The sequence below is a fragment of the Gekko japonicus genome, unplaced genomic scaffold, assembly GCF_001447785.1.
Source record: "Gekko japonicus isolate JY-2015 unplaced genomic scaffold, Gekko_japonicus_V1.1 scaffold76, whole genome shotgun sequence".
Taxonomy (NCBI): domain Eukaryota; kingdom Metazoa; phylum Chordata; class Lepidosauria; order Squamata; family Gekkonidae; genus Gekko; species Gekko japonicus.
This window is the reverse complement of record NW_015166420.1, coordinates 1,207,375-1,234,895: the sequence shown is the minus strand read 5'-3', so window position 1 is coordinate 1,234,895 and position 27,521 is coordinate 1,207,375. Positions and strand designations below refer to the sequence as shown.

Genomic DNA, 27,521 nt, shown 5'->3' with positions numbered 1-27,521 from the left:
ATGGCGTAAAGGTGAAGTGGGCTAGGGAGGCCCGGGCTCAAACCCCTGCTCAGGCCAAGAAACTTCCTGGGTGGCCCATCTATCTGCCTTGCACAGTTTCCCTCTCCCTTCCCTCTAAGGAGCTCAGGGCAAGATACATGGCTCTCCCTTCCCCGGTTCCACCTTCACAACAGCCCTGTAAGGTAGGCTAGGCCGAGAGACGGTGAACGGCCCAAGGTCACCTGGGTTCAAAGGATACCCAGGCAGCAGGACTGGGAAGTCCCCTCTTTGCCCGAGAGCCTGGAGAGTTGCAGACCGTGCCAGGGGGCCTCCCCGGGGAAAAGATTTCCTCAGACGCACCCCATCCAAAACAACACGTCAAAGCAAATCATATTTACCTGATCAGGGGTCACCGGCAATGTTCCTTCTAAGCTGTGGAGACTTGTGAGCAAAAATTCTACTTTCTGAGCTACTAGCATTGAAGTTGTGAGCGAGCAATTTGGCTACTGCATAAATTACTTTGCTCTGGAGCCATCATTCCTGAGCTAAGACAAAAATGTGTGAGCCGGAGGCTAAAGAACTGTGAGCTAGCTCACACTTACTCAGCTTAGAGGGAACACTGGTCACCGGCAGTCCTAGAATCCCCCCCTTCCCCCAATTCCCCACCCCCCTTTCTACAGCCAGCAGCAGAATACATTTTTTATCTTTGCTAACATGAGCTTCTGGGATTATGCTTGTATCATTAACCTCCTCACCAGTCGCTAATGTGAAAATGTTGTTGCAGTCAGAATCTAGGATCGAGCATCAAGAAAAGTACCATTTTACGACTTACACCCATTCCGCTAATTTGGTTTGTTAAGATGCCCTTTTGATGTGTGAGATTTAGAAAGAACTGCTCACATACTTTCAGCAGAGGACAGGACTCGCAATCGTGGGTTTAAATTAAGGGCGGGAAGGCAGCGGCTGGATATTAGGAACAGCTTTTTTACAGGAAGGCTTGTGCAGCAGCTGGAATCGGCTGCCTCGAAGGAGGTGGTGAGCTCCCTCTCACTGGCAGTTTTAAGCAGCAGCTGGACAAACACTTGTCAGGGAGGCTCTAGGCTGGGCCTGCATTGGGCAGAGGGTTGGACTAGATGGCCTCTAGGGCCCCTTCCAACTCTATGCTTCTATGAAGATTTATTTTGTTGCAATCATAGGGGCTAGGAACTTGCTATGGTTTTTCAGGAAGCAGAATCCAGGACTCCGCAGCACCATCTGTGGGTTTTCTGAGTTTCTGTGGAACTGTGACCATACACACAGCCTTGATGAAATGTCCCAGAACGGGAGGAAGCAGAGAGCAGCTGTTTGGGTCAGTCCAGACCGTTCTGCCCACAATGGAGTTTGGCGTAGGGGGAGGGGATGGCTCACCTGGGTCGAAGTGGGATTCGACGATGATGCGCACTGCATTGCTCTGGCCCAGATCTCGCACCCGGATGCTCTTGAAGTCCTTCTTGACGTCAGAATTGCGGAAGAGCTCATCCAGCTGAGATCCAGGAGGGGGGAGAGAACGCATAAAGGGAAAAAAGGTTTAAAGGAGTACTTTTATGGTGGATTTCCACAGCTTCCTCTACCGCTCCGGATCTGCCCGGAAGCAGACCAACTGGTATGAGCAGTTGCTTCAGGAAAGCATTCCAAGAGGAGAGATGCTCAGCCAAAGGGGGCGGCAGGACAGTCTTTTCTGCCCCCTTGACCAATGCTCCCTCTAAGCTGTGGAGTCTTGTGAGCAAAAATTCTGCTTTGTGAGCTACTGGCATTAAAGTTGTGAGTGAGCAATTTGCCTACTGCATAAATTAGCTTGCTCTGGAGCCCTCCTTCCTGAGCTAAGACAAAAATGTGTGAGCTGGAGGCTAAATAACTGTGAGCTAGCTCACACTAACTCAGCTTAGAGGGAACACTGCTCTCGACAAAAAGAGGCACAAACTCTGACTCTGGAAAGCTCTGTTGTTGTTGTCGTTCAGCCGCACGGTCGAGTCTGACTCTTCGCGACCCCACGGACCACATCACGCCACATCAGCTGACACCCCCAGAAATCTCATTGGTCTTTAAGGTGGTACTGGGTTCAAATCTTGCTCTGCTACTGCGGACCGGCTACCCACCTGAAGTGTATGCTGACCTATTACCCATTTTGGGCTCTCTTTGGCAACCCTAATCATCAGGGCAATGTTTAAGGTGCCCGCATCTCCTGCACTGTTGCACCGGTGCTCACCGCGCTTTCAATGCTCCTGGCAGTCTCCCCGAAGAGTTCCGATTTGGGGTCGGCCATCTCCGGCGTGTAGAAGAGCTCTTGGCCTTCCACTTCTTCCAATATGAGAATTCCCTGGAATACTTTGGTTGCTGCAAGAAGGGGAAAAGCCAAGAAAAGATCAATCTGGGAAGAAAAGTTCTTTCTGAACGAGTCAGAGAAGGGAGTCCAGAGGAAATAAAGGGTTTTTTCCCCCTTGCATTTTCATAGCAAAAACAACCAAAACAGAGTGTTCAGTCCCTTGGCAGGGGAAAAGAAGCGGGAAGATGGCGGCGGCATGTAGATAAGTGCCAGAGTTTGGGGTTAGTTCGGATGTGTCAGGGAAGTGCCATGGAAGGTTAGCGTTCTGAAAATGCCAAAACGTGGCGGGTTGATAGGGTGAAGCGCCCGGGCTTTAGAACGGGCAGGGTTTACCATACGGCTTCCTCCAAGATCCACCTTGGACGGTGGCCTTCCTGGACCGGCTGAGTAACAAGAGAAAGACGGTTAGCTCCAAGTCGGAAACAGGTTGAATACAAAAGGCTCGGATGCTGGCATGCAAAATCGGAAGGCCACCCCCTCCCCCGGCCAGAGGAAAGGGAATGTGAGAAGGAGGGGGAAATGGCTACCGCTTCTCCACTACAGTCCCCCCCCCCCCAGAAGACACAAGAACAAGGAGGAAAGAATTCTGGGAAGGGAGAGCAGAGGCAGCGGGTAGGAAAGGTCATGTCCCAAGTGCAGGCAACAGGAGACTTAATGTTAACGGAGCTCCGCATACATTTTAAAAAATTCCCCAGGGGAAATGTCCACGTACCATAGAAATACCGAGGGGGAAGGGACTCCAAGGGTCATGTAGTCCAACCCCAAGGATCATCTAGTCCAACTCCCTGCACAATGCAGGAAATTCAGCTACCTCCCCCTCCCTGCTCTGTGCCCAGAGTGCTCTTCATAGGGCTGTGGTGTGCCCTTGTGTGCCAAGTGGGCCTTCCACGTTCCCAAGAGAGAAATCTTCAGTTTCTATAAACTCGTTGGCAGGAGTCTGTTAACTGGCGTGACATGAAGCTGGCTTGTGCCAAATCAGATCACCAGTCCCTCAAAGTGGATTTAACAAGGGTTTTTTTCCCTATTGAACCGAAGGCTCATGAATACATATCTTCTTTACACAAATATGGTAACATTATCCTTAATTCCTGTAGTGTGTTTTTCAAATGTATGTTGCACCGTTATTATTATTATTTATTTTCCTTGTTTAGCTACTTCACTGTATATATGTTTTAACATTATACTTTTATCATTATCATTATTATTTTATTTTATATATATTAGATACCGGACAACAACAAGTTTTGAGATTTGTTACAATGTAAGTTGTCCAAAGCTCTAAAAAGAAGCAGTTCTGAACATGATTACTTGAAAATGTGCAAAATTTACATATGTTAAGATGTGTGTATTTAAGCATAATTTTACACTGTTCTCGCTTTTACTGTTAACCTTTTGTCTACAAACAATAAAAATCTTTAAATCTTTTTTTTAAAAAGTCAGTATTGTCTGCTTAGACTGGCAGCGGCTCTCCAGGGTCTCAGGCGGAGCTATTTCACATCACCTCCTACCTGATTCTTTTCGCTGGCGATGCCGGGGATTGAACCTGGGCCCTTCTGCATGCCAAGCCGATGCTCTGCCAATGAGCCACAGCCCTTCCCTACCTGGTTGTGCAAGACAGCTGGTTGATGCTGCGTGGGTAGATGGGAGGACAGGCCGTGTCTTTTCAGCAGTGACACGCCACATATGTTCAGAGATATTTTCATGACTTCCAACCCATTTCTTTTTAAAAGTAGGCATTGAGGGGAACCTCTGAACTGAGAGGTTCAGTTCAACTGGGTTTAAATGGCCTACGGAATGACCCAAACCTGGGAAAGATTTTTTTTCTATTGATATCACTGTGAGGGGTAGGGAGCAGGGGGGGGGGTCCTTCAAAGCCACTGAGATTTACCATTAAAATAAGGTGGTCCAGGTGGGCCAGTGAGGTGGAGAGTCAGGGTAGCCGAGGAGTCAAGGAAGAAGCAGATACAAGAAGGCGGAAAGGAAGGAAAAACGGGGCGGGGGAGAAATAGCCCTACCCAGAAACTGTGTGTTAGAATCACAGAGTTGGAAGGTACCTCCAGGCAGGGCTCTTTTTCTAGAAAAAGCCCAGCAGGAACTCGTTAGCATAATAGGCCACACCCAACAGCAGGAACTCATTAGCATAATAGGCCACACCCTGACAGCACAGCTCATTAACACATTAGGCCACACCCCCATGTTACCAGAAGTGTGCTCATCCAGCCACACCCACCTTTTGCTTCTTATTCTGTTTACCTTGTTTGTTGTCAAAGCCCAGGGCCTTTTTTGTAGCAGGAACTCCTTTGCATGTTAGGCCACACACCCCTAATGTAGCCAGTCCTAATGAGTTTCTGCTGTTGGGTGTGGCCTATTATGCTAATGAGTTCCTGCCGGGTGTGACCAGCTCAGGAGCCAGCCGGAACTCCGTTCCTGCGCGTTCCTGCCCCAAAATAGCCCTGCCTCCAGGGTCATTTAGTGCAACCCCCTGCACAATGCAGGAAAGTCACAACTATCCCCCCACCCACCCCCAGTGACCCATGTTCCACACCCAGAAGATGTTGTAAGTTGAAGGTCAGCCAGGGACACAAGGAAGTCTGAATATCACACACAGATATGAAATTCCCTCTGCGCGTCTGCATAATGTCAATTAAAACTAGACTGGAACAGACTTCGCCAACACTGACTGGCCCAGGCAGACCTTGGAACTGCAGAGTTGGATCCTGTTACGGAACTACGATCCCTCTGGTTCCTCAGTTGAGGGTGCTCAGCGCCAGATCTGAAACCGATTTAGAGAGCAAAACCTCAATGGGTGCTCTTTGTGCTGGAGGGTAGCCTTAAGAACATAAGAACATAAGAACATAAGAGACGCCAATGTTGGATCAGGCCAACGGCCCATCCAGTCCAACACTCTGTGTCACACAGTGGCCAGAAATACCAGTGCCATCAGGAGGTCCACCAGTGGGGCCAGGACATTAGAAGCCCTCCCACTGTTGACCCCCCCCAAGCACCAAGAAGACAGAGCATCACTTGCCCCAGAGCCCCTAGCTATACCTTGTGGCTAATAGCCACTGATGGACCTCTGCTCCATATGCTTATCTAATTCCCTTTTGAAGCCGTCCATGCTTGTAGCTCCCACCACTTCCTGTGGCAGTGAATTCCATGTGTTAATCACTCTTTGGGTGAAGAAGTACTTCCTTTTATCCGTTCTAACCCGACCGCTCTGCAGTTTCATGGAGTGCCCACGAGTTCTTGTATTGTGAGAAAGGGAGAAAAGTACCTCTTTCTTTACCTGCTCTTTCCCATGCATAATCTTATAAACCTCGATCATGTCACCCCTCAGTCGTCTTTTCTCCAAGCTAAAGAGCCCTAAGCGCTTTAACCTTTCCTCATAGGGAAAGTGTTCCAACCCTTCACGCTAGGAGAGACAGCACGCACAGTGGGTCTGGGAGACCTCTCTCAAATCCTCAGTCAGCTATCTGAAAACAGGAACTCATCTGGAAATAGCAACTGGTCCCAGATCACTCCACGGCCTTAACGGCCGTGGAGTGATCTGGGACCAGTTGCTATTTTCAAGCCTAACCTACCTCCTAGGACTGTTGTGAGGGTAAAGGAAGAGGTTATGCCACCTTGACCCCTCTGGAGGAAGGGGGGGGGGGATAAATATCTAATTTAAAAAGAGAACAGGCAAACAGCAGAGTTGCACAGAGAGACGGTGGTAGAAGAGATTCTCCATTCTGGCTGTTGCTCTGATAAGCACACAGCCAGGAATGAGATGCTCAGGGCTGCAAGCCGCCGACTGCTTCCTCTCTCTGTGGGTTTCATGCAGATCCTTTGCGAGGAGTCTGTGCCCCTCATGCGAAGCTACGGCCCCCAGAGTTCCTGGGTTAGGACGCAATGTCCCCTCTAAGCTGTGGAGTCTCGTGAGCAAAAATTCTACTTTGTGAGCCACTGGCATTAAAGTTGTCAGCAAGCGATTGGGCTGCTGCATCAATTAGTTTGCTCTGGAGCCCTCTTTCCCGAGCTAAGACAAAAATGTGTGAGCCGGAGGCTAAAGAACTGTGCGCTAGCTCACACTAACTCAGCTTAGAGGGAACACTGTTTAGGCGTGCCTGAGTGTTAAATGGGCTGGAAACCAGTTCGAATACGTCCCTAGGCCGGGTCGCGAAAGCACTTCCGGCGCACCCAGAGGTGTTATAAAAACGAGAAAGCAGATCCACCTGGGCAGTTGCTTCCCTCTGCGTCGGCAGCGGCTGTCTTGCCGTCGGAGCAGCACCCCAATGGGGTGTTATAGCAAGTGGCTCTCTCTATCGTTGGAATGCCCGTGACCTCCGTCTCGTCCATCTCCTGGTCCCCTGTGCGGCAACAGGAAGGAAAAGGTGTCATGCTGCAATTCTTCCGTGACCCCCGGGGAGCGAGGAAAACACCAGTTCCTTGTATTCTCAAATCCATTTTAAAACTCTACCACATCCAGTCTGGGATTTCCCCGAGTCAGATTATTGCACAACAGGATCCATGTAACAGCCATGGAAAGAACCGGCAGACTGCATGAGAAGATCATTCAGTCTTTCCTCTGTAGCCATGTGGACTAGAAACTTAAATTTGTGAACTGGCAGCTAGGATGTGAAATGGGTACCCATGTGAAGGGAAGAAGAAGAGAAGAGATTGGGTTTATACCCCACTCTTCACTACCCATTCCCTTCCCCTTCCCACAACAGACACCCTGTGAGGTAGGTGGAGCGGAGAGAGCTCTTCTGAGAACTGCTCCTAAGAGAACAGCTCTGAAAGAACTTGTGACTGACCCAAGGTCACACCAGCAGCTGCATGTGGAGGAGTGGGGAATCAAACCCGGTTCTCCCAGTTTAGAATCCGTGCTCCTACATCACTACACCAAGCTGGCTCTCATGTGGAAACGTGCTTTGGCCCTTACAAAAGCTAAAAGAAAGGCTTATTGCCTGTGTTGCTAACCTTTTTGAGCCTGCGGGCACCTTTGGAATTCTGGCACAGGGTGGTGGGCGCAAGTGCAAAATGGCTGTTTCAGGAGACACGGCCAGCCACAAAATGGCTGCCACAGGAATGTCAGGGCCTTTTAAAATGAATCCTGTTTTAAAATGTTTTCTTCAATACACAGTCATGCAGTGAAGGGTAGCTGTGGTGTGGTGGCAGCTGCTGCCAAAGTAACATTTTTAAACATCTGTGCAACCAATCAGAAGCCCTGCTGTTCAAAAGCTCCACCCGGCCCCACCCACTTTCTCAGAACGCTCGGGCAGGCATCAGAAAAAGTGTCAGCGGGTACCGTTGTGCCCGGGACCCCTGGCTTACTGGGTTAAGAGTGCAAGAGTCAAAAGGAGCCTTCAGTTTTACCTCAGGAAAAAACATTTCTCTCTGCCCAGAACGAACCACAGAAGCACACCCGAGAAACGCCGTCAAGAATAAACTTGACATTTGCTCACCAGTGGAACCTGCCCCACTAGCTTCTTGATCTCCGCTGATGCCAATTTCTTGGTCCCCGCTGCCTTCTGCGCTGCCGGATTCGACAAACGCTGGCTGGGTGGTGACTGGGACGACGGGAGCCGTAGAGAGGGGGCGGATGGTGGTCCGACGGACACCGTGTGGCGTCCAAGCAGTGGTGGCCGGGCGAGCGGTGGTTGTTCTCCTCGTGACTGGGTGGCTCTGAGGGGAAGCCTTGACTTCGAAGTGCCGGGAGCTGGCCGCCGTCCTGGCTGTCTCGAAGGTGAGGGGGGTAGTCCGAGGAGGTGGGGGGAGAAGGGAGTCCAGGGGGCGTGTGGTTGTCGGTGAGGTGGTGTGGCTCACGACTGTGATGGATTCTGGAAGAGAAGCAACTGTGAGAGGCCGAAGTAGGCCGAAAAAGTGCCGGTTATCATCTTAAAAACCCCGAACTGTCGGAGACAGGGGTATTTGAAGGGTCAACTTTTTACATATGAACCTGCCGACTATTAAGATCAGCTTCAGAGGCCCCGTTCTGTGGATGCACCAGAGTCAGGACTTTCTCTAGGGAGACACTTCAGTTTTGGAACTCTCTCCCAAGTCTGCTGTGCTTTGGGCCCCAGACATTTGGGAAGTTATTAAAAATGATAAATGAGATGCATGTATTTTGGTATACTACTTAGTAGCTATTTATAGGAAGTTGGTGTAGTATGGTAGTTCAAATGTTAAACTATGAAGAAGAAGAGGAAGAAGAAGGAGGAGGAGGAGGAGATTAGATTTATACCTTGCCCTTCACTACCCAAGGGAGTCTCAGAGCGGCTTACAATCTCCTTTCCCTTCCCCTCCCCACAAAAGACACCCTGTGAGGGAGGTGGGGCTGAGAGAGCTCTTTCAAGAACTGCCCTTGAGAGAACAGCTCTGAAAGAACTTGTAATTGACCCAAGGTCACACCAGCAGCTGCATGTGGAGGAGTGGGGAATCAAACCCGGTTCTCCCAGATTAGAGTCCGTGTTCCTAACCACTACACCAAACTGGGGTTCAAATCTCCCATGAGGCTTGTTGGATGATTTCGACCCAGCCACTCTCTTAGCCCCAGCCTACCTCACAGGGTTGTTGTGAGGATAACATAGGACAGGGAGAAACATGTATGGTTCTCTATCCTTAAAACTGCGATAGAGGGAAGCATCTGTCAACACTTTTTTATTTTTAAAAATATACAGTTTAAAATTTATAAAGACACCCCCCCGAGAGGAACCAGAGTTTCATCAGCGTTACCAGCAGGGATGATTGACAAAAAAAAGGGTCTTTGGCTGGTTTGCAATATGTGAGCTTCTAAAGCTCCTTTGAAATCTGAGAGACCCCCCGCTCTCCCCTGCCAATTTTATTCCAGCTCAACTTTAATACAGCAGATTGGCTTGCAAATCACACACGGAAATCAATAGGCATTTTAGTCTTCCTCATCAGGAATCCGGGCTTGAAAGAACACACATTTGCTCTCTTCTGCTTCACAACAAGCCTGAAACCTGACTCTTGACAATTACAGAGGCCAGGCCATGAGTTCACCTTTGGTACTGCAAGACCCCAAGGGGTGCCTTCCTCCTTCCCTTCCCTGGCCCTGCGTCAAAAATGGTTTTTGAAACTCAAATAGTGTGTTTTAACATCAAAGTGTCCATTTGTTAAAAGATAGGTGTAGATTTTGAAAAGAGGATGCCCACATGCTGAAATCCTGAGAGAGAATTCCCTCAGAGTTACTTCAGGATTTTCAGGTTTTATTGGTCTGAGGGAATTTTATCCCAGGATTTCACAGGGATATCCCCATCTCAAAATCCAAATCTCCTTTTTCCACAGTACTAGTGTGGGCGTGTGATTTCACAGAACTAATTCAGGCACATAATCCAGTGTGATATAGTAGTTACAGTGCTGGGCAAGGAATAGGGAGACCCAGATTTAAAAGCCTTCTCCAGAATGGCTGGTGACTTTAGATCAAGCGCTCTCTCACAGCTTAGCTTCCCTCAAAGGCTTGTCGTGACAACAATTTTTCTCCCTCTCCCAAAATAACTTGAACTCAAGGGCATCCAACGAAGCTGATGGGAACTACATTCAGGACGGACAAAAGGAAATTCTACTTTGCACAGAAAGTGATTGAAATTTGGAATTCACCGCCAGAGGATATCGTGATGGCCAGAGGAATAAACAGCTTTAAAAGAGGATTAGATAAGATTCATGGAGGATAGGTCTATCAGTGGCTACTAGCCATGGTGACTGAGGGGAGCCTCCATGTTCAGAGGCAGTGAACCTCTGAATCCCAGAGCCAGAAGAGAACAGCAGTAAATGCCACCCCTCGGCCTCTCTGCCCTGTTGTTGGACCTCCAGAGGAACTGGTTGGCCTGCTGGACTAGATGGACCCTCACTGGTCTGATCCAGCAGGCCTCTTATGTTCTTCTCAGGGGAAGGCCTCGGCCTCTGTGCCCTGTTGTTGGCCGTCCAGAGGAACTGGTTGGGGCCACTGTGTGAGACGGGATGCTGGACTAGATGGACAACTGGTCTGATCCAGCAGGGCTCTTCTGATGTTCTTATCAGGGGAAGGCCTCGGCCTCTCTGCCCTGTTGTTGGCCATCCAGAGGAACTGGTTGTCCACTGTGTGAGGCAGGATGCCGGACTAGATGGACCACTGGTCTGATCCAACAGGACTCTTATGTTCTTATGAGGAGCATCCTGAACTCCTTGGAGAAAAGACAGAATCAAAATGAAATACATAGATGCATGAGTTTAACACTGGGGAATTTCACATTACCCAGTTTCACCCGGTTTCAAGCCGGTAATGATCCGTTTTGAAGTGAACCGGTACAGGGCTGTCATTTCACACAGGGCTTTCCCTTACCAGAAATGAGCCAGATCAGAAGCGGTTTGGCATTTCAGACTGCACCGCTTTTTCCCTGTCATCTTTCGCCCGTGCGGGCGATCTCCGTTTTTTTTTTTTTAACGTTCGCTTTATAGCACTATAGCGCTATAGCACTATAACAAAACACTCCAGGCATTCCAATGGGGTCAGGGGTCATTGGGGGGGGACGCGGGGGGACGCCATCCCCCCGGGTGAGGTGCAAGAGGGCGGGGCCTGGAGCTCCCTGCTGGTGCCCGCTGGAGGTCGCCGCCGGCTGTGGGGAGGACACACTTCCGGTGATGTCAGGGTGTGTGGCATATGCTAATGAGTTATGCTAATGAGTCCCCCTAGCTCTTTTTCTACGAAATGACCCCTGAATGGGGTTGATATAATGCTATTCCGTTATAGTGTCATGGCGCTATAAAGCAAACATTCAAAAAAAAAAAAAAAGCCCGCGTGGGCGAAAAACGGCGGGAAAAAAGCGTAACAGAACCGGGAGAGGGAACTGAAGACTACTCGGAAGACGTTGACAGGTAAAACGCTTCAGTCCCGGTTCCTAAAAGGGACAGAAGCTTTTGTGTATGAAATGGCAAATACATTCGGTAGGGAACCGATTCTCAAACGGGTTCTGCCTGAAATGACAGACCAGAACCCGTTTGAGAACCGGTCCCTTACCGGAATATATCTCCTGTCTGAAATTCCTCACTGTGTTGTGAACCTTTAAAGGATCCCACTGGGGACTATGAGGTGGGATTCCAATTTTGAAATAAAATAAAAGTTTCTGGGACAGGGTTCCTATCCATAACACAGAAGCTCTGCTCAGGGAAAACCCGTTGGAATAATAAGGCACTCGGGCTGTGCAGCTGCTGAAGCAATATGGCTGATGCCACCGAGATAGGCCCACCTTGGCATTGACCCAAATGCTTCACCTCGATGACCTGTCCTTGCCGGCATGCGATGGTCTTCAGCTGGCACTGGTCGCCGTAGGTCACTCCGTCAGAGCCACAGACCTGGTGAGGCGGTTGTGTGTGAAGGAGAGACAGAGAACAACACTTGAGCAAACTTAAGAAGAGCCTATATAGAACCAGCGATTTTATCACATGTGTTTTGAATTGTCAGCTGCCTTGGTGGCCCTCGAAAGAGTAGGAAGGCGGGACACAAACTTGGAAAACAAATGAAATATAAAGGGTGGATGAAATCCTGTAGGCAGCCTTTTCCTCCCTCTATGCATCCACACACAAAGGATTCTTCCCCCGGCTACACACACTCACCTTCGTCATGTTGCCCTCCGTGCACAGCGGGGACGGGCACTCGCAGTGAGCAAAGCCGTTGACTTCCACGCACGACGCCCCAAATTCACATGTCATTTCGGCACAGGAGGAGGGCGCCGAAGGGTCTGAAGAGGGCAGAACCGACCGCTGGGATAAATTTGGTGTTTAAAGCCCCGAGGCCCCGCTTTCGGTCACGGAACCCACCCGAAGCAAGCGGGCCCTCCCCTGGTACCTTTCTCGCAGCCGGACATGCCCAGCTTGCTCCCGTCGGGGCACTGGTTGCATTTCATGCCGGTGATGCCGGTCTTGCAGGAACACAGGCCAGTCATCTGCTCACAGTCGTCGCGCACGGAGCCCACGGGGTCGCAGCCGCAGGCTTCACGGGGAGGCAAAGGGGGTTGAGGTCACAGAGAAGAAGAAAAAGAGATTGGGATTTATACCCCGCCCTTCACTCAGAGTCTCAGAGCAGCTTACAAACTCCTTTCCCTTCCCTTCCCCACAACAGACACCCTGTGAGGTAGGTGAGAGAGCCCTTTCGAGAACTGCTCGTGAGAGAACAGCTCCGGGGAAAAAACTTGTAACTGACCCAAGGTCACACCAGCAGCTGCATGTGGAGGAGTGGGGAATCAAACCCGGTTCTCCTAGATTAGAGTCTGAACTCCAAACCACTACACCAAACGAAGAGGAGATCCCAACCAGTGTAGCGTAAGGGTTAGAATGCTCTAGGTCTGACCGACCTCACAGGGTCACTGCGAGGACAAAATGGAGGGAAGAACAGTAAATGCCACCCCTAAGCTCCTTGTAGGAAGGAACTTGTAGGAACCGCTGCATGCTAAAACGGACCTCATCAGGTGGGTCTGGGAGGTTTTTCTTTGGGTCATTTACAAAGCCATATTTTGACTGCGTGTCTGAGGAGTCCCCCAAGGAGGTAGAGATGCCTCCCTTGTCTGGGGGTGCTTTGCTTTCGCTTCTGTCAGAACGAGCATGGCCCTCAGCCAACTTACTAATAAATATTGCCGTCGTTCAAAATCTGCCCCTTGCCCCGTCCTTACTCAGTCGGCCTGGACTTATCCCATTTTTGCCCCTCACGACAATCTTGTGAGGTACGTTAGGCTGAGAAAAAGCGCCTGGCCAAAGATCAGTCTGTTAGGACAGACCCTGGTCTCTTTCCCAACGGCCAGGCAGAATTTCCCGCCAAAAATATTTTACTTCCCCTCAGTGACTGAGTTGCCCGCCGGCAGCATGTATTTCTTCTGTGTCTGATAAGCTTAAATTGTCCCACCCTGTCACAGATATTTCTTTAGGCTTTAGAACTTGAGGGAACTTGAGGGAAATACATGAGCTGTCCTGTTTGATAAACCCTTGTGAAATGGCACTTGAGGAAGATTAACTTTCGGAAACAGAATGAAAAGAGGAATCAAGGTTTAGAGATCCTGAGGGGAAACTTTTGAGTCTATGCAGGGATTTGAACCGAGTTCTCCCAAGTCCAGCACTAACCACGCAGACTCTAACGGAGCGCAGAGCCACAAAGGGGGTGGCAGGAGTCAGTCAGATGCCTTTCAAGAGATCAGACACATTTGTGGAGGATTAGACTGCCAGGGGCTATTAGCCATGGTAGCTAAATGGAACCTCCTCATTCTGGAGCAGTCTATCTCTGCACAGCAGTGACTGGGAGGAAGCAATAGCACGGTAGGCTGTTGATGTCATGCTCTGCCAGTGTGCTTCTGACAAATGCTGGGTTGGGCTCAGCTGGGAGATAGACCTCTGGTGTGACCTGGCAAAGCAGTTCTTTGGTTCTGCTGCCTCCCTAAAATGAGAAGCAAAGCAGAAACCAGAAGTCCCCCTGCCTGTTTCTTGTTCTGGGGACTCCGTCTCTTCTTCCCAAGCTGTCTCTCTGGGTAAATGCCCAAGAAAGAAGAAGAAGAGGAGGAGGAGGAGGAGGAGATTGGATTTATACCCTGCTCTTCATGACTTGAAGGAGTCTCAGGCTGCGGTCACACACACTAAATAATCCACTTTCAATCCACTTTTACAGTGCACTTTCCAACTGGATTTTACTGTGTGCACAGGCAAAATCCAGTCGGAAAGTGCACTTTGAAAGTGGATTGGAAGTGGATTATTTAGTGTGTGTGAGACCACAGCCTCAGAGTGGCTTACAAACTCCCTTCCCCTCCCCACAACGGATATCCTGTGAGGCAGGTGGGGCTGAGAGAGCTCTCTCGAGAACTGCCTTTGAGAGAACAGCTCCGAGAGAACTTGTACCTGACCCAAGGCCACACCAGCAGCTGCATGTGGAGGAGTGGGGAATCAAACCCGGTTCTCCCAGATTACAGCCTGCGCTCCTAACCACGACACCAAACTGGCTCTCTAGAAAGCACGGGACCCATAAAATAAATCATTTACAGTGTAAAAACCTGAAAACCTGCAAATGAAAAACGAAACCCCTTCCTTTCCTTGGCAGCAGAGGTCTCTCCTGGAAGGGATGGCTGGGCGTGGAGTGGAGGAGAAGCCCCCAAAGCCCTCCCCGCAGTGATCAGTTCCGGGGGCTTAACGAGTGACGCTGTTAGCAAGGAGCTTTCCAGCGTGGTCCTTCAGCTCCCGCTTATTAGCGGCTGTTCAATCTCATGCGTGTGTTTTCCCTGTAATAAGCTAACACCTATTTCCCAGAGCGGGGGATGAAACCCAGAGGCTTCAGTTACCAATCCTGTGCTTTTACTCCAGCAGAGATAAAGGGGGGGGGGATGTGTGGGGGGAATGGGACGGATAAAATCCTCTCCAGCGGGGAACTGATGATCCCCGAACAATTCAGATTCATCACTCGGGAGGGGAAAAGAGAGGAGATGTCTCTATAATAATTTCGCACACATAAAGAATCCGTACTCTCTGTTATTCGCGATGCCTTCCACATAACAATCCTCCCCGTGGTGATTCCACGCTCTCCCCGTTTGCCACCTTATCGATTTTTTTTGCTTTTGTCTCCAATGGAGCTTGAAATTAACAGGGCCTTTTCTCTCCCCCCCCCCCTTCCCCAGGGAGCAGTTCACTTCCTTGTTTGCACAGGGGAAGAGTGTCGATGCAGATCCGGAGAACTGACACTGGTATCGCAATCCTCACTGTGGTAGGCGTCGCAGCAGTAAGAAATGTTTTCCAGAGCGCTTTTGATGTTCAAAACGCTTTGCGTGATCTCGTAGTCGCCTTTTCAACAGCCCTGTACGGTAGGCTGCTATTGTTATTCCCCACGCTGCAGATGGAGGGTCTAAGGGGTGTGCGGAAGCTGCAGCTAGACTGCTGGTTAAGAACATAAGAACGTAAGAGAAGCCAACGTTGGATCAGGCCAATGGCCCATCTAGTCCAACACTCCGTCACACAGTGGCCAAAAATACCAGGTGCCATCAGGAGGTCCGGCAGTGGGGCCAGGAGACTTGGGGGCCGGCTACCGGGAGCGTGTGACCCCAATCCTACAGCAATGACACTGGCGACCAATCCGCTCCCAAGCCCAATTCAAGGTGTTGGTTTTGTCCTTCACAGCTCTGCATGGCTTGGGGTTGCGCGTTCTGGGCAGGAGCTCTTAGGTTCGCAGAAGTTCCCAAAGAACTGACACGAGACATCCGGGTTCACTTATGTAAAAAGGGTAAAGGTTCCCTTGCTCGAAAGCCAGTCGAATCCGACTCTAGGGTTGCGGTACCGAAGAGCCAGCGCTGTCCGAAGACATTTCCGTGGTCATGTGGCTGGCATGACTAAACGCCAAGGTGCAGGGAACGCTGATACCTTCCCACCAAAGTGGTACCTATTTATCTACTTGCAATTCCTTGCTTTCGAACTGCTAGGTTGGCAGGAGCTGGAACTAGAGATGGGAGCGCACTCCATCATGCGGCACACTCGGGTCTCGAACTGCTGAACTACTGACCTTCCACAGCCTGCAGTTCAGCGTCTTAACCACTTGAAGAGAGCTTTAATAACACATCGGAGTTATCAAAGCTGGTTCAGGGCTACGCTCCTGTTAAGTCCTGAGCTTAACAAAGAGTCAGAGAGTGATTTCAGCCAAAACTCAAGTTTATTCTTCTTCACGCTCACTTCTCCAACACGGTACAACATCTGATAGCCCGAACAGTTTGTCCATAGAAACTGTTCGGTATTTAAACATTCCCGGCTAATGTAGCCACTCCTACTTTACATTTAACAACCTATCAGGTTGATCGCATAAGGTCCAATCATACACGTTCCCGCTTCCCGTTCGCTTGAACGTGATTGGACCAATAGTCCTGGACTTGAAGCCCTAGTCCAAGACGAAGCTTTGCATAGCTTCCCTATGGGATGATTCACCCATATCCGCATGTACTCATGTCTGCATATGAATACATTACAGCTCCAATCCGCTGGGCCTTGTGACGCACACACAAACGCAGCAAAGCTTAGCCAAACCTTGAGACGAAGAGCTTAACTAGAACTAGGCATCTTTATACCTTAAATGCTGGCTGGGAGCCCAAAGAATGGTTAATTAAGCTATCCCAGGCACTTGGATGAGCCAGGCCAGCATTGCACCTGGCTTCCAGTAGGGGGAAGAAACAACTCAGGCCTTGAAGGAGGGCTGCCAAGCCGCGGCAGGGGATCCGTGCGTCTTCACAGGATCCCTGCCGCGGGGGACAGCGATATGCGTTGCACCACCGTCGCCAGGATGTGATGCTACGCGTCGCTCTGGCAACGGGGCTGTTTGGAGTCCCGTTGCCAGAGCAACGCGTAGCGTCACATCCTGGCGACGGCGGTGCAACGTGTATTGCTGTCCCCCGCGGCAGGGATCCTGTGAAGACACACGGATCCCCCGCCGCGGCTTGGCAGCCCTACCTTGAAGAGAAGGCTCTGCTAACGAGCATGAGGGTGAGACTGTTCCCCTGAGAGAGCAGCTCACGCTGTCCTCTCCCAAGAGGGTCAGGGCAACTAGCAAAGATGGAGACACCAGGGGCAAGACACTTGCGACTGGGGTATCTGAAGGACCGTCTTCTCCCATATATTCCTGCCAGGGGATTAAAGATGACGGAGAGAGGCCTTCCTGACTCTCCCACCAATCAAAGAAGCGTGTCTGGCAGGCACGTGAGAGAGGGCCGGTTTGGTGGCAGCCCCACAATTGTGGAACAGTCTTCCCAGGGACCCAGTCTTAAGGAGGCCGTTAAAGACCATTTTGTTTAGAACTGCATTTGACTCATTTAAAGGTTTCCCTTGCCTGAAAGCCAGTCGAATCCGACTCTAGGGGGCGGTGCTCATCTCCGTTTCCAAGCCGAAGAGCCATCGCTGTCCAAAGACTTCTTCGTGGTCACGTGGCCGGCATGACTAAATGCCGAGGCACACAGAACGCTGTTACCCTCCCACCCCAGCGGTGCCTATTTATCTACTTGCAATTTCTTGCTTTCGAACTGCTAGGTTGGGGCCAGGAGCCGGGGCCAGAGACGGGAGCTCACTCCGTCACGCGGCACTCGGGTCTCAAACTGCCGAGCGACCGATCTTCCGGTCTGCAACTCAGCGTCTCAACCTCTGAGCCACCGTGGCCCTACCTTGACTAATTTAGTTTTTATTTATTGTCAGTCCTAATTGGAGATTTTAAATTGTGGCCTTTGGTGTGTGTGTGTGTGTGTGTTTATCATCGTCGTTTTAGTTATATTGTAAGCCGCCATGCTCCGCAAGGCAGAGAGGCAGCTAATGAATGCTTTAAACAAATACATAAGATGGGGAAAGGCTGCAGACCGGCAAAGGCCATCTAAGTGAGCTCCTGGCCGAGGCAACGCCTGAATCACGGCCCTCTCTGGTCACTGCTCATTCGCTTAGCCACTCTGCTACGTTATGCTGTCATTTATTTACACAGTTATATCCTGGCTTTCCAGCATAGGATCCAAAGCAGCTCACAGTATCATACTCAGGGGTCATTTCCTGCAGGAGCGCACAGGAGCGGAGCTCCGGCAGTAAAGAGCCCAGGGGGCGGGCACATGCAACAAGCCCCACCCCCTGCTCCCAGCAGCCCTCAGTCAGAGCAAGAAGCAGCCAGGTACGTTGCAGAGCTCCCTCCCGCCCCCAAACAGTCCAGTGGCACCTTTAAGGCCAAGTTTTATTCAGGCACAAGCTCTCCCTCCTCTGCGAGGACAGATCTGCACGTTCCCCCCCCCCCAATAGCTAGCAATCCAAAAGAGTCCAGTGGAGCCTGAGTGGTGGGTGTTGCCTTCTGACACACTTCCGGTGATGTCAGGGGGTGTGGCATATGCAAATAAGTTATGCTAATGAGTTATGCTAATGAGCTCCTGCACCTCTTTTTCTACGAAATGACCCCTGAACATACTCACTTCCTTTGTGTCATTCTCAAAATAACAACCCCGCGAGGTAGACTCAGCCACGAGAGAATGACTGGCCCAAGGTCACCCAGAGAGGGATTTGAACCTGGGTCCTCCCAGATTCTAGCCTAACACTCTAACCACTACCACGTGCTGGCTCTCTTTTCTGAACATCCTTTCTCAACAAGAGATGTGGAAGCCACCTGGGATCTCAGACAATCTCTCGGCTTGCCAGCCCAGGCTGGGAAATACATGGAGATTTTGGGGGTGGAGCCTGAGGAGGGTGGGGCTTGGGAGGGACTTCAATGGGGTATAGTGCCATAGACTCCGCCTTCCAAAGCGGCCATTTTCTCCAGGTGAACTGATCTCTGTTGCCTGGAGATCGATTGTAATCCCAGGGGAGCTCTAGCCACCACCTGGAGGTTGGTAACCCAAGTCACTGAGCCTTGGGCATGTGTTCAAAGCCAGCCCTACAACACTGAGGACTAGAGGCATTTAAAAACGGAAGCTGAAGTGATCAGGCAACAATTCTCTGCAACAGGTTTTGGGATCAGTCCTGTTCTGCGTGTTCATGGGCATGTGAAATATTTAACGCTTACCAGTTTGGTGTAGTGGTTAAGGGCACGGACTCTAATCTGGGTAACCGGGTTTGATTCCCCACTCCTCCACTTGCACCTGCTGGATGACCTTGGGCAAGCCATAGTTCTGGCACAGCTGTCCTTGAAAGAGAGCAGTTTCTGTCAGAGCTCTCTCAGCCCCACCCACCTCACAGGGTGTCTGTTGTGGGGAGGGGAAGGAGTTTGTAAGCCGCTCTGAGACTCCCTCAGGTAGTGAAGGGCAGAGTATAAATCCAATCTATTCTCTTCTTCTCCTTCTCCTCTACTTCTGGAGACAACAGGCAAGATTAAATCCAGGACTGCTGCTAACATCTGGAAGCCAGCAAGAGCATGTCTCGTAAAGAGTGCTGCTAACATCTGGCTGAGTGCACGCTAGAATCTGCCGATGATTAGTGTTTAACATCTGGAAAAGAGAAAGTCAGGTTTCTCCTGGGGATATTGTTAACACATGCAGGGAATCAGGAATATATTTGAAAGAGTGATTGTTAACATATGGAAAGTGGAGGGGGTTGTTATGTGTGGTCATCACCAACATCTGGAAGGTGTTTGGACAACTTTCTCCAGCTTCTGGATATGTTTTTGTACAGGGCTGCTATGAGAAGCCAACAGGCGAGGCTTCCAATATAGATCTGCTAACATCTGGTGTTTTAAACCCTCTCAGTTCAGTGGCAGGATCAGTCGGGTTTGCTTCCTTCAAAACATTTCTCCAACCTGTTGACATTTCTCTGCTATTTTCCCTCGCTGTTTCTGCATGTGTTAAATATCCATGCAGCATTTTAAATCAGCATACATTCGCAAAAGCTGAACCCAAAAAGGACCTCTCTTTGCAAGTTTGACGACTTGCTATAGTCCTTTGAATAATGACTTCATACCACATACAAAGGAGGCTGAATATAAACTACTTAGCATTTTTTAAAAAGAAGTTTAAGTAGCAATAGGGCATGGAATATCTAGCCCTCCGTTATGGACGGGGAGATCTGTGCTGGGGGAAATCTCCCAATAATAAAATTCCCAATAATCCCTCCTCAGTTCCTCACTGAACTCCCAACTCAGACCCCCCAAAGGCGCTTACAAGGCAAGGGAGAAGCAGAGGTGGTTTGCCATCAACTTCCCCTGCAGAGCCTTTCCTTGGTGGTCTCCCTTCCAAGTACCAACCCTGCTTAGCTTAGACTTAATGGCAACCCCAGCAAGGGGCTTTCAAGGCAAGTAAGAAGTAGAGGGGGCTTGCCACTGCCTTCCTCTGCAGAATCCTATTTGGCAGCCTCCCATCCAATTACCGACCCTGGGTAGCTTCCAAGAGTGTGATGAGATAGGGCTATATTATATATATTATATATTATACACAAATCCAGAATTTTCTAACATTCCAACACACTTTAGTGGTATCAAGAAAAAGTAGCTAAGACTGGGCTATGGAGTCCGGAGCATGCTCGCTTCCTAAGGAGTCACTAAGAGCAAGAAATGGGTTCCAAAGTGCATATTTTTGACTTAAGGGAAGGGACTGCCATTAGTTCACGGATGTGTGTGTGGGGGAGCTGCTGTTGGGGACAAAATCTGCCTAACACTCCTGAAAATCAGTGGCCCAGGGATACAGGGGGAGGGGTAGCATCCCTTCTCCTCTTTTGAAGGCATCTGCAGGATTGTGATGAAAGTCTGGCATGCAGAAGAAGAAGAAGAAGAAGAAGAAGAAGAAGAAGAAGAAGAAGAAGAAGAAGAAGAAGAAGAAATTATGCTATCAACCCCTTTCCCCCCCCCCCCCCCCCACAAAACCCTGCGAGGTATGTGGGGCTGAGAGAGCTCTTTCGAGAACTGCCCTTGAGAGAACAGCTCTGAGAGAACTTGTGAATGACCCAAGGCCACACCAGCAGCTGCATGTGGAGGAGTGGGGAATCAAACCGAGTTCTCCCAGATTAGAGTCCATGCTCTTAACCACGACACCAAACTGGCTCTCTGGAAGAAGAGGCCAAGGAGTCAGCCAACCTGAGAGCCAACTGCACCGGACAGGCCCTGCCTGATTGTCTGTTTATGTGAGTCTCCCAGATGGAACTGCCTGCCGCTCCCATCTCTAGTTTTAGCTGGCAGCGTCCTGTAACAAGGGCCCAGCCACTTGCTTATCACTGATCCACCTTCTCCTCCTGAACTGCTTTGCTGCTGCAAAGCAGGACCGTTAATGGGTTCTGTCCAGATTATTTATTTATTTAATTCAATTTATACCCCACCCTCCCCGCAATGCGGGCTCAGGGCAGCTTACATGGAGGCAAACGCCAATATAAAACATATTTAAAACCATTTAAAATCCCAACAGTACAAAATTATTATTTACAAGTTCTTAACTAAAGTGCTCTAGATGTTCAATGAGATATTTCATAGATGGCGTATTTCAACTGTTCAGCATCATCTGCTCCAGGGAAATGCTGATGTTCCCTCATCCAGGGCCAGGTGAAGATGGAATCATAATAATGGTAGTGGCGGCTCATACGCCTGGTGGAAGAGCTCCGTCTTACAGGCCCTGCGGAACTGCACAAGGTCCCGCAGGGCCCGGATCTCCTCCGGGAGCTCATTCCACCAGGTAGGAGCCACCACCGAGAAAGCCCTGGCCCTGGTAGCGACCAGCCTGGCCTCCTTAGGGCCTGGCATTGCCAGGAGGTGTTGCGTCCCCGACCGAAGTGCTCGTGGGGGAACATATGAGGAAAGGCGGTCCCTCAGGTAAGCTGGACCCAGACCAGACACTGATCCTGTCCCATCCACCTCTCAAGCCCTCCCAAAGGTTGGTATTCACGGGTACTCACGGGTACAGCCGCTCCGCCTGTCGGTGACGATACCACGGAAGTTCCAGAAGCCGGGCTCACACCGGTCGCATTTCAGGCCCCCCACACCGGGTTTGCAGGAGCACTGTCCTGTGGCAGGGTCACATCCGCCTCCATAGGAGCCATAGGGGTTGCAGTGGCAGGTGCCTGCGAGAGAGAGAGGGGGGGCGGGGGAATGGTCAAAGAAACAACGGCTCAGGATGGAAACGTGCTTTCTATGTCCTCCTTGCAAATCAAGACAACGGCTACAGAGTAATTCTGGCAGCAATCTGTGGGTGGTCCCAGGAAGGGGCAAACTAGTCGATTTGAATCATTTTGATTTGAGCTCAGTAGCACCTAGGAGGCCAAAAAAGATTTTCAGGGCAGAGGCTTTTGAGAGACAAAGCTCCCTTCGTCCGGCAGCTGTCAGGTATCTTATACCTTGAAAGCCTTAGTCTCAAAGATGCTATGGGACTCAAATCTAGCTGCCTCCTCATGGTGCACCCTGGGTAACGCTAAAGAGCTAGAACTTTTGGCTGCCGGACAATCATAAGATCTCCCGCCCACACTACATAATCACTGTTGCCATACGATCAATAATAATAAATGTTCTACTGCAGACCAAGACAGCTGCCCTCTGAAACCTGAATCATTCTATGCCCAGCACCAACTCTCCATAACAACGGCAACAGTGCTGAAAGAAAACAGCACATGGTTTTTAGGGGACTCTTCACATTTTTCAAACTAAACCTCCCCAAACTGTTCCTCCATGGGAGCAGATACAACATCATTTGGTCCCTAGAAGAACGAGGACAGGAAACACATCCCAGAGATCTCTCCCCGGCACCATTTTGGGCGGGGCCTGCACAATTCCAGCTTCCTGATCTCACCGGGACCGGAAAGGCAGACCTGGCTAAAACAAGGCTGTCAAGTGTGTCCCCCTTTCCTAGCAGAAGGGAATAAATCTGAGACTGCCCGGCAGGCAGAATGGCTTGCAGGCTGGTGATTACATCTTGATTTACACCCTCGCTGTGGACGCAAGGGCATGAGCAGGACACAGACTAAAGAGAGGTTTGATTCAAGGCCGGGCAAGGCAGAATTTAGAGGGGACGCAAACCGGGATGGCCGGCCTGCTAGACAAAGGGAAATACTTTATTTATTGTCGTATGCCATAAGACCAGGACAATCTCTGCCGGATCAAACCAGAGGCCCATTTAATCCCATTTTCTCGTTTCCAGCAGAAGCCAGCCACACGTTTCCTGGAAGCCCGTATGCAGGGCTTGAGATTAACAGCCCTCCGCCTATGGTGTGTCCCCCAGCAGCAAATGGTATTGGGATAGACTGCCTCTGACCATGGAGGTTTCATTTCAATGTTGCAGCCAATAACTGTTGACTGACCTCTCCTCCACGGGTTTGTTGAATCCCGTTTCAAAACCATCTGTTCCATTTATTTGGGTTTTTTGTATTTATAGTCCGCCTTCCTGGCCGAGACTCAAAGCAGATCATAGGGTATAAAACAGTGCAAACAGACATTGTAAAACAGCCAATGAACAACGCAGTTGGACTAGGATTACAGAATTAGAGAATAATGGGAACAACCAGGGCTATTTTTGGGCAGGAACGCACAGGAACGGAGTTCCGTCTGGCTTCAGAGTTGGCCACGCCCACTACAGCCAAAACCTCTGCATGTGCGTGGCTAGAGAGGGAAGGCCTAGAGAGCAACCCCCCCCCCCGGCGACTCCGAGGCCGGCCGGCCGGGGGGCCCCTGGAAGGATCGGGGAGGCATTTAAATGCCTCCCTGGGCCTGTCCAAGGGCCGGCTTGCCCAGGGTCCCCGCAGCCGTGAGGTGCCTGGACAAGCCAAGGGAAGGCCGTTTAAACTGCCTTCCCTTTAAGGGGGGGCTTGCCCAGGCGCCCTGTAGCTGTGGGGCACCCAGGCAAGCCAAGGGAAGCCATGGGGTGTGACCTAACATGCTAATGAGTTTCTGCTTTGGGGTGTGGTCTATTATGCTAATGAGTTCCTGCTGGGCTTTTTCTACAAAAAAAAGCCCTGGGAACAAGGAACTATCTCAAGCACGATCTACTGTGATCGATACGGAAAGCGAAGGCTGAAAACGATGCAGCAAAAATGGCTGATTCCTACGAGAACTATTGCACTGGACTACAATCCTACTGCTCTGAACTGGATGGCCCAGGCTAGCCCGATCTCTTACAAATCTTTTAAAAACCTTTTTTTTTTCCTTTTTCAAAATATCAGCAGACAGCCTCAGGATGGAACCTCCATGTTCAGAGGCAGTCAGCCTCTCAATACCAGTACCAGACAGGGGAAGGCCTTGGTCTCTAGGCCTTATTGTTGGCCCTCCAGAGGAACTGGTTGGCCACTGTGTGAGACGGGATGCTGGACTCGATGGGCCACTGGTCTGATCCAGCAGGGCTCTTCTGATATTCCGATGAAGGCCTCGGCCTCTATGCCCTACTGTTTGCCCTCTAGATGAACTGGATGGCCACTGTGTGAGACGGGACGCTGGACTAGATGAATCCCTGGTCTGTTCCAGCAGGGCTCTTCTGATGTTATTCTGAAGGCCTCGGCCTCTGTGCCCTGCTGTTGGACTTCCAGAGGAACTGACTGGCCACTGGGTGAGACAGGATGCTAGACTAGATGGTCCACTGCTCTGATCCAGCAGGGCTCTTCTGGTATTCTCATGAAGGCCTTGGCCTCTATGCCCTGCTGTATGACCAGCAGAGGAGCTGGTTGGCCACTGTGTGAGACAGGACACTGGACTAGATGAGCCCCTGGTCTGTTCCAGCAGAGTCCTTCTGATGTTCTTGCAGTGCTGAGCCCTGTGTCCCGCTAGGTCATGTGATTGTATGTTGCAACAGCAGAAGAACAAAAACCATGCACACGAAACTGTGTAGGCCAAGGTTCATCAGAGACTATATTATTAAATAATTTTGCCACACGCGTAACAGACAGTGTCGTCTACCGGCTACGGTGTTCTATTTGGCCGAGGGTGACAAACATTCAAATCCCTGCACAACCAGGAAGTCAGCTGGGCGATCTTGAGATACTCAGCTTCTCTCAGCCTAACCTTCCCTCCTGGGGTTGTTGTGTGCTGAAAGGGGAGAAGCCACGCATGCTGCCCTGAACCCTTTGGAGGAACCATACATTCAATGAGATGGTTAGTTAGCGGCAGACAGAGCCGTTCTCCATTCAGTGAAGGGGTCACTGAGGGCAGACAGCGCCACTAATGGCAGAGAGCATCAGTAACGGCAAATGACGGCAGAGGCGAGGCTCCAACCAAACTCTGCTGAGACTCGTAGCCACTCTACCACGGTGGCTCTTGAAGACGCCATAGTCAGATACGCCAACTGTCCTCTCCGCTACTAGAACGGTGACCTCAGCGGCTCCCCGACCCCAGGACCTCCCAAGTGATTAAAGCTGCTTTTGGAACGTTGCCTCTTATTAAATTATACGGCGCATGAAATGGCTCTACGTCCCCCATCAAGGGCTGCATTACTCCGGCACGCTTACCGAGAACGGCCCGGCGGATCGGCATCGCCTAATGGGCGTTCGCTAACCATCTGGCGGCCGGCCTCAGCTGCTGAAACTGTCGCTAATGTTCTCCCCATCTCGTTAGGTTAAAGAGACGACTTTGTCTAATTCTTAAATAAAATATTAATAAAGCCTCCACTGGCGCAGCTGGCTGCTACAAAGAAGGTGCCCCGTGATGGGGATTTGTGCTGGACAAAGCTGGGGGTGGGGAGTGGGAATTCTTTCCTACCAGGGCTATTTTTGGGCAGGAACGCACAGGAACGGAGTTCCAGCTGGCTCCTGAGTTGGCCACACCCAGCAGGAACTCATTAGCATAATAGGCCACACCCAACAGCAGAAACTCATTAGGATTGGCTACATTAGGGGTGTGTGGCCTAACATGCAAAGGAGTTCCTGCTACAAAAAACCCCTCTGGGTTTTGACAACAAACAAGGTAAACAGAATAAGAAGCAAAAGGTGGGTGTGGCTGGATGAGCACACTTCTGGTAACATGGGGGCGTAGCCTAATATGCTAATGTGCTGTGCTGTCAAGGGTGTGGCCTAATATGCTAATGAGTGTCTGCTGTTGGGTGTGGCCTATTATGCTAATGAGTTCCTGCTGGGCTTTTTTCTACAAAAAAAGCCCTGCTTCCGACGCATCGCTGTGTTCACCGATACCTAAAAAGCGACTGTGTTCGGTCCATCCTGTACTGGCTTGCCCCAAATCTGAGCTTGATCGTAAGATCTGCAGCGGCAAAAAAGGCTCATGGGATCTTGGGGTGCAGCATCAGAGGTATAATGTAAAAATCACAAGATGTCATAGTCCCGCTGTTACCACATTGGGGTGTGTGTGTGTGTGTGGGGGGCAACAGGGGATGGGGGGCAGGGTTGCCAGCTCCAGGCTGGGAAATTCCTGGAGATTTGGGGGTGGAGCCTGGGGAGGACAGGGACCCCAGTGGGGCACGGTGCCCCAGAGTCCACCCTCCAAAGCATCCTTTTCCTCCAGGGGAACTGATCTCTGTAGTCTGGAGATGAGCTGTAATTCCGGGGGGTCCCCAGGCCCCACCCGGAGGCTGGCCTCCCTAGTCAAGCCGTGCTGCTTAGGCGGGGGGCTCTGGGTTGGAAAACGCTCATTTCGGATTCCTCTGCCCCCGCTCCCTTTTTCCTGACACGGGGAGGCTCTGCTATACCAAAGCTTGAAAATCCTGCAGCGTCAAGAGAAAAGGAGGCCCGAATAAAACTCACTTGGGCACCCGGCGGAGCCGACCCCGAGGGCCAAGGTCACGTTATCCGGACAGCATCCGTACACGGTTTGGCTACAGTGGAGCACCTGCAGCGGAGGAGGAAGGCTTGGCACGCCTAGGGGAAAATTAAAAAACACAAACACATGTGTGCACAAGTGCCAAGGCAACATTTTTGAGGAATATATGGTGGAAACGGTTCAGAAACTGTGCTGTACAGAGGCAGACCTCTCGTCATCTATTCTGTCCAGGATTTCAGAAAAGGAGGGTTATCTCACAGCACCCTGTACTTGGGGATGCCAGGCTTTTTTGTACAAAGCATATGCCCTTTTCCTAAGCCCCCCACGAGCTGAGATCCAGAATGTACCTGGTTCAAATCCCATCCCTGCCACGAACTCATTACGTGGCCTTAGCAAAGTCAGCCTCTCTCAGCTACAAGCCCCTCCCCATCTGCCAATGAGAGGGGTAATTATACTTTCATCATGCTTTTCAGCCAAAAGGTAGGCACCTAAAGTCCCTCGGAGGAATCAAAAGACAGTACAAGTGACATTCTGAATTCAAGAAGAATGTTCCCTAGGAATGGGATTCTCGGCAAACTTTCCTCCTTTCTATGGAAATTTGGTACGATTTTACATGCTCTGGCCAGGATGGCCCAGGACAGCCCGATCTCACCAGATCTCAGAAGCCAAGCAGGGTCGGCCCTGGTTGGTACTTGGATGGGAGACCTCCAAGGAAGTCCAGGGTTGCTGCGCAGAGGCAGGGGGTGTGGCGAACCACCTCTGAGCGACTCTTGCTTTGAAAACCCGACAGGGCCGCCAAAAACCGACTACAACTTGACAGCGTTCTCCACCACCACCAAATTGTATGTCAGGCCTTTTGTAAGTGCCGTTTCGTTTTTCAGCCTGGTTGTCCTTTGTGTTTTCCCAATTCCAGTTTAAAAATAAAAGCAATGAGGAAAGGACGCTGGATGCTTCAGGCTCCCACCCTGAGTACTGGCATAAGAAGAAGAAGAAGAAGAAGAAGAAGAAGAAGAAGAAGAAGAAGAAGAAGAAGAAGAAGAAGAAGAAGAAGAAGAAGAAGAAGAAGAAGAAGAAGAA

General features: G+C 50.5%; 1 protein-coding gene across 1 annotated transcript in view; it reads right to left on the bottom strand.

Annotated features, from left to right (window-relative positions):
* AGRN (agrin) overlaps positions 1 to 27,521 on the bottom strand; it is a 377,914-nt gene that overhangs the window by 39,373 nt on the left and 311,020 nt on the right. The window contains exons 14-22 of the mRNA XM_015411659.1: positions 26,429 to 26,542; positions 21,656 to 21,820; positions 12,168 to 12,311; positions 11,936 to 12,060; positions 11,569 to 11,674; positions 7,789 to 8,163; positions 6,556 to 6,690; positions 2,225 to 2,352; positions 1,387 to 1,501 (exon numbers count right to left, since the gene is read on the bottom strand). Coding sequence (XP_015267145.1) covers positions 1,387 to 1,501; positions 2,225 to 2,352; positions 6,556 to 6,690; positions 7,789 to 8,163; positions 11,569 to 11,674; positions 11,936 to 12,060; positions 12,168 to 12,311; positions 21,656 to 21,820; positions 26,429 to 26,542 — 1,407 coding nt within the window. The remainder of the gene's footprint in view (positions 1 to 1,386; positions 1,502 to 2,224; positions 2,353 to 6,555; positions 6,691 to 7,788; positions 8,164 to 11,568; positions 11,675 to 11,935; positions 12,061 to 12,167; positions 12,312 to 21,655; positions 21,821 to 26,428; positions 26,543 to 27,521) is intronic.